At 34.6% G+C, this 7,177-nt stretch overlaps 1 protein-coding gene across 1 annotated transcript; it reads left to right on the top strand.

The window, feature by feature from the left end:
- The first annotated feature begins 1,442 nt into the window (after positions 1-1,442).
- On the top strand, positions 1,443-3,385 carry LOC145601828 (putative xyloglucan endotransglucosylase/hydrolase protein 33). Its single transcript, XM_081657904.1, has 4 exons — positions 1,443-1,740; positions 1,821-1,921; positions 2,029-2,237; positions 2,890-3,385. Exons 1-4 carry the CDS (start codon positions 1,497-1,499, stop codon positions 3,296-3,298), a joined length of 963 nt encoding a protein of 320 aa, XP_081514030.1. The 5' UTR covers positions 1,443-1,496; the 3' UTR covers positions 3,299-3,385.
- Positions 3,386-7,177: the final 3,792 nt, after the last annotated feature.

Below are 7,177 nucleotides of genomic sequence, written 5' to 3'. Positions count from 1 at the left end.
AATCCTAAAATCTTAATCGGCAAAACTGTTTTGTTTTGTTTTATTTTCTAAAATACGACACTTTTTGGTCTAATAGAATCCTACTTATTGTTTTAAAATAATAATAATAAGTATAATTGTAGTTTAGTAACTTGAGTAATGTATTATTTTCTATGACATAACCCATAGAAAATTAGAGCTAACAGCAGCATTGATTGTCCTACATGGCTACATCTTCTACATGTCCCACATTTGTTCTCAAGCCAAACATACATAGTCGATACACTACACAACCCCACTTTCATTGCTTGATTATACAATGCATTAGGCTTGGTTTTATCCCTTAGTCCATTTAAATGTAATACAAAATGTTTTGTTATTAAACGAATTGAAGCTATGACATTGGATGAAGATAAAAACTCAATACACCAACTACAGACATGTTCTAATTGACTGAACTTAACTTAACTTAACTTATTGAAGCTGAACTGAATTTTTTTTTAGAGAAGGAAATTAAGAACTGAACTGAATTATTGGAACTGAACTAAACTGAAAAATAATCTGAAGAGAATAGGCCGCCCTACGTCAGCATTAGTGTTGTGCTAGGACGAGCTAGGTCAAAGCTACCAAATTTCCCTTGATTAGGCCTAGTCTACAAATAATAATGATCGACTTACATTTGGTCCATGAGTGATGAGACCGTGACCAGAGTAGGCTTAGTGTGAACGTCTAATTTTACGTTAGTAAGTGTGTGGTTAAATTTATATTCTAGTTAATAAGAAGGTATTATCACGATTCTTAATTGTCTATAACAAGCACCAAGACTCGATCACCAAGTTAAAGTAAGACGATGTAAGCTTGAGACACGCTTGGATAAGTATTGCCATGCCAATTCAAGGTGAGCAAGTAACAAATCACACATAACAAAAAATGATAATATCAATAATTAAATTACATATACATTACTTGAGGTCTTGAGTATTTGATTAAACACTAGTAGTCTAACAATTATATGGATTTTCACATACTTCAAGTATGTATCGACAATAGAATAAAAGAATATTTCGAATTTTATATTCACATACTTTATAATTTTTACATATCAATAAACAAGAAAAAAGTCCTTTTTTATATCCAATCAAACATCAAATCCGAACATCCGAGTAAATTATATCCCGTAATTAATCCTTCAAAAAGAGATCGATTTACCTATCACCTATTTCAATTTTGTATTTTTGTTCAAACACCTAGAACAGAGTAAACCGAGTTGGTTTGTTAAAAAATCTTGAGTTACACACTTACACCCAATAAAAACAATACTGGAGTATTTATTCTAGAGGAACCTCAAAAGAAATGCAGAAAAATCCAGCTTGCACCAACTCAGCAACTCCAGTCAGCATTCAGCAGCCTCTAAAACATCCCATATAAATACACCACCCTTCATTTGTCCAACACCACAATCCCCTGTTTTTATTTTATGACATTATACAAATTACAAACTATAGTATAAAAAAACTATGGCATACTTGCTTAGCAAGAACCTCCATTTACAAGCCATATTCTTGCATACATTCATACTACTACTAAGCTCATCAAACCATGGCATTAACGCTCAAAGCGTGCCGCCGAGCTCGACTCGATTAACTAGCCTCTTCCCTCATCTTTCCTTCGACCGGGACTACTCCCAAATGTTTGGAGACTCTAATGCTCAAATTTATGGCAATGGTTCTTTTGCTAAGATTTCTCTTGACAAAAAAACTGGTAATTTTTTTTTTTTTTATCTATTTTTCATAATTTATTAATGTAAATTTGTAATAATCTAACATGATCAAAATATACAGGTGCAGGTTTTGGTTCTAAGAATCATTATAATTATGGGTTCTTTAGTGCTGCTATCAAACTTCCCCCTGGTTTCACCTCTGGAGTTGTGGTCGCCTTTTATGTAAGTCCATTAACACGCATGTAGAATATACAACAGTTGCATAAGATGTTTTGGTTATTTATAAATAACCGCGAGACTAATTGAATGATTTTTTCCCTCGGCCCCAGATGTCGAATTCAGATATATTTCCACACAACCACGATGAGATCGATTTCGAGTTACTTGGGCATCAAAAAAGCAGGAATTGGGTTTTGCAAACAAATATGTATGGAAATGGAAGTGTAAAAACAGGGAGAGAAGAGAAATTTCGACTATGGTTTGATCCAACTACACAGTTTCATGAATACAGCATCATATGGAATAGTCATCATATTGTGTAAGCAAATGCCAACTTAATCTTATACTACTATACCTAAAATCATGTCATTTTTTTTTGTACATTAATTATTATGGTGTAACATGACAACTCGATTAAGCCAATCTTTGCTTACCTTTTTACTGTATTTTTTTTTAACTAAAATAGTACGATTAAATAGGTACTGTACATAACTACATTTTAACACAATTCATGGTACAAATAAAAGTGTGACAAAACTTGGGGGCCGCTGGACTGGGTTGATGAATATATTTGAATTTTGTAAATTGGATATTTCTTAAGAAGGTTTATACATGCATCTCAATAAGAGTGAAACATATTATTATATTATGAAAATAAAATTGTAACATGTTTATGTTTGGAACAAAATGGTTTATTTATAGGTAATATATAAATTGTGGACCTCATACTCAAAACACTATGAGTTGTATCACTTCAAGTTGTCCATAACAACTACACACAAACTTCCCTACCCAAATCTTAAATGCCTAGCAACATACTACTATAAGGAATAACCATAATGACACCTAATATAGGCTTAATGAGGTATTCATAGACAGATTATAGTAAGATAATTACTTTAATGGATGTCTACTAATTTAGCTGTAACGTTAATAATAAGTTTAATTTTTTTTTTTTTTTCGAAATGCAGGTTTCTAGTGGACAATATACCGGTTAGGGAAATACAAAAAACTCCGACGACCTCTTCAACCTATCCATCAAAACCTATGGCAGTTTATGCCACAATATGGGATGCATCCCCTTGGGCAACCCATGGAGGAAAATACCCGGTTAACTATAAGTATGCCCCATTTACCGCTTCATTAGGGGAGATGGAGATGGCTGGTTGCGTTTATGACCCGAAAGATCTTTCGGGTAAATCATGTTCTAAGAGTAGTAGCCCATCAAGTTTGGACCCTCTTGAGGGCCAAGATTTTGTTAAGTTATCAAATCAACAAAACAAAGGACTACAATGGGCAAGAAGCAAACAAATGATTTACTCTTATTGTAAAGACAAACGTAGGTACAAAGTCCTACCACCGGAATGCACCACAAAATAACTAGGATTCAATTAATTAATTAATTAATTTTTTTATATATATATATACATTTTTTTTATAACATTTATTTTATATTATTTTTTACAAGATTGAATATGTAATTAGTACTTGAGGTATTGAAAATTGTATCAAAACCAAAAATATCAGAAATTAAAGTGTAACGATTTGTTTAAGCTTTATGACACTTTTATTGTTATTTAGCATAGATTCTAGTAGTAAAGTTTACCCAACAAAATTATGGATTAAAATAAAGAAACTACTGTGATCCAACATAAAATAAAGTTCTATTATTAGTACATATTAAAAAAAAATAAAGTTAATTTTGTCTTGTGCATGTATATTTTTGGCTAAAAATCAACTTGTACATAATAATGTCTAAATCATAGACAGCTATAAACATTGAACTAAAAGATGAGCAGAAATCTCATGAGCTGGATCACAAAATACTTCTGATTCCTGAAATCCCTTTTATGGGGCATTTTGGGCTTGGACGATATTGCGGTGCTCCCTAAGTTGACTATTTTTATAATCATAAAGGTTATTTTATGAAAGTGATTTAGAAAAATTGATGTTTTTTTTTTCTTCAAAAAAACAAAAGAAAAGATAAATTGATGTTTTTGAAAAGAAATAAAGTTATTGGTGGGTTTACAAAGTTGGTCCAAATAATATATGGGCACATCTATATCACCTATTCACCTAGATACGCAGCTTTAACCTATGAAAATAATACTAATAATTAAAAATAAATTTATCATTTCATGGTTAGTTACTTTGTTTCTCTCAAATACAGTACATGTTTAGTCAAGCTGTTTTACTCTCTAATTAGATAATTGCTGTGCATTTGTGGGCCATTAATCACGTGAACCTTATAAGTAAGGACTTACAGAGGATCTTTAGTAAGATTTCATGTTTATTATTTTTTAATCTAATAATAAAGCCAAAACATGAGAAAAGACTATTAGAGTAACAATCTGAAGGAATTGTGTCTTCGATAAGTGCAATTACTAGATATATCAAGGATCACTATTATGGAGATAATAAGTTCATTCTATTGGGGCGTCATCCTCTGTTGCTAGACTATGAGAGATGATCTTTGGGCCAGTCAAATGGTCCAAAGCCCTTTAGAATGGATCCTATATTGGTCACACACAAGGGTATTGGGTTAAGCAAGTAAGAGGCCCATTAATGGGCCTCATGAGCAATTAACTAATCATGAATTGAATTGGGCTAGCATAGTTAGATTGGAATTAGGTTTTGGGCTTTTGACATGTGCTCTTATTTAGAGATGAGATCTATAAATAAGATCCATGACTAGGGTTTGCAGTAAGCAGTCATAATTCACACACTGTGAATTTTGACATCAAGGCAACCAATCCCAAAACCCTAAAACACTCTCCTCACTCACGGCCCTCTTCTCTCCCCTTCACGTCCGTACGTGCGGCGCCCCTCATGGTGGCTCGTGGTGTTCGTCGTGGTGGTTTGTGGTTAGCTCGTGTCTCTCTTCTCCGTTGAAGGTTGATTGAAGCGTTCAATCACGACTAACTAGTATTAGTGGAGGTCTTAACTTGTGCCCGTGGACCAAGTAGAGGAATCACGCTTGGGGTTCTTTATCTCCCTTTGTTCTTGCTCGATCGCACGTGGAATCACGCTTCAAAGGTACAATTATTTGTTCTTTATGTGTTATGCATTAGATCCTTGGATTAGGTACTGTATGAATATGATTCATGTTTATTTCCGCTGCGTAGTACCTATAAATCCCTACAGTGGTATCAGTTAGCCTATTGCATTTACGCATATTGCCAATAATTCTTTGATAATCCACAATTTTAATTCAATTAGGAGGGAGAATAATTAATTATGGTTCAATCTTTATATTAAATGGAGATTTAATTTTTGGAATATGATTAAATATGATTTAATTGCTCAATTTTCTTTCTATGCCCTAGTCGAATTATTTAAACCCTAAAGCCCTAATTAATTTTTCGAAATTTTGGTGTTATGAACCCTAATTTTTCGAATTTAATTGTGTTATTTTCATATTATTTGATTTTATTTTTCATACTTTAAAAGTTTTGGTTTGATTAATTAATCATATAAAAATGTTTTATGTGATTTAAGAATTGAATTATATGAAAACCCCAATTTAATTGAAATAAGGATTTTGATTAATTTTGAATTAAGCATAAAATGTTTATGTTTAATTAAATTAAGTCACCAAAATTAATTTTGCAAAAGTTGTATAATTAATTTAACTCAAAAATAAAGATTGAGTGGGAGCAACCACGGCTGGGTGGCAGAACCACCTGCTGGTGGGCTACGGTGGCTGCTCCGGTGGTCAGGTGGGCAGAGGGCAGCGGGGATGGCCGAGCTAAGGGAGGTGCAGCACGAAATTGCTGCTGAGGCTGGTGGCGTGGCTGGGCATTCTGCCTGGTTGCGCGACTGGCCGCGGCTGCGGCTGGGCTTCGGCTTGGCTGCGGCTGAAGCTGCGTGTGGCTGGGCGGATTGCTTAGTCGCGGCGAGGCAGCTCAGGTACTTTAGGGCAGCTCGGATTTGCCACGGATGGTGGCTGCACAGTGCAAGCGTTGCACGTCTGGCTGCGCTAGCTGGGTTTCCGCGGTGGCTGGGCACTTTGCTTGGCTGCTGCGGCAGGACTGCGGTGGTCGGACTTTGGTTTGGCTGCTGCAGTCACGGTTTTTCCAGCAGATTTCAAAAAAAAAATGTTTTTATTAAAATTATTTTATTTTAAAGATAATTTCAAAATAAAATCTGATTTTATTTGGGGATAAAATCAAATTTCAAAAGTTGTTTTTGATAATTATCCTTAATTAAGGTTGTTAATTTTGGATAGGATTTGTTAGAATATTCTGAGCATATTCCAAAAGGATAAAGATTGATTTAAATAATGTGATTATCCCATAATTATTTTTGGATATAATTGATTTAAAATATTGTGATTGGCTAGTAATTAGGATAGAATTTCCTAACTTTGTTAGGATAATCTTTGAGGATAAATATGATTTATCTTTTAAGATTAAAATAAGATTTGATTCTATCTCATGACTAATTTAAAATATACGATATTTTATTGATAATCATGAATAATATATGATATTATCTAATTACATTAATTAAAATATGAGATATTTAGATGCCATGTTTCCTTAATTGTGAACATTCGATGTTGTAGTTTAGGAAAGCACGATGAGTGATTTATTATATGGCAATTTTATAATATATGATGTTGTTTATTGCTATATAATGACTAGTATGGCCCAGTAGATTGCTAAATACGATTTGCGCATTGTGATGTACACTACAAGAAATAGGTCATTTTGCGACGGAAACCTTGCAACGGACTACAATTCCGTCGCAAAAAGGGTTAATTTGCGAGGGAATAAATTCCGTCGCAACTTTGCGACGGAAACAAACTTTTGCGACGGAAATTCCGTCGCAAAGTTTGCGACGGAATTTATTCCCTCGCAAAAGTTTGTTTGCGACGGAAATAATCGTCGCAAAACAATATTAAAAAAAAAATAAAAAAAAAACATTTTGCGACGGATTCTGCGACGGAAATTCCGTCGCAAAAAGTTTTTAAATTTTTTTAAAAAAAACTGAAGTTTCGCTGAAGGAGAGAGAAAAAGAAAACGAAGAACAGAAAGAGGAAAGCGTAGAGAGAGATAGAGGAAAGCGTAGAGAGAGAAAGAAAATCCGGCCACTTCACCGCCGCTGTCGCCACCGGAACGACCGGAATCCGGCCACTCACACCTACTAACGCCCACCCCCTCCGTTCACTCCCACTCACGCGCACTCACGCCCACCCACGCCACCCCCTCCGTTCAAGCCCACTCACGCCCCTCCGTTCGCCGGCGGTGTGCAGCC

The sequence above is a fragment of the Chenopodium album genome, chromosome 21 (assembly GCF_948465745.1).
Source record: "Chenopodium album chromosome 21, dcCheAlbu1.1, whole genome shotgun sequence".
In the NCBI taxonomy this organism is placed as follows: Eukaryota; Viridiplantae; Streptophyta; class Magnoliopsida; order Caryophyllales; family Amaranthaceae; genus Chenopodium; species Chenopodium album.
The sequence above is the reverse complement of the archived record's forward strand: the minus strand, read 5'-3'. Positions and strand labels throughout refer to the sequence as shown.

Coding starts and splice junctions, on each gene's coding strand:
- LOC145601828 (XM_081657904.1), top strand. CDS start 1,497: ATGGCATACTTGCTTAGCAAGAACCTCCATTTACAAGCCATATTCTTG. Junction 1,922..2,028: donor GAGTTGTGGTCGCCTTTTAT/GTAAGTCCATTA, acceptor CCTCGGCCCCAG/ATGTCGAATTCAGATATATT. Junction 2,238..2,889: donor TGGAATAGTCATCATATTGT/GTAAGCAAATGC, acceptor TTCGAAATGCAG/GTTTCTAGTGGACAATATAC.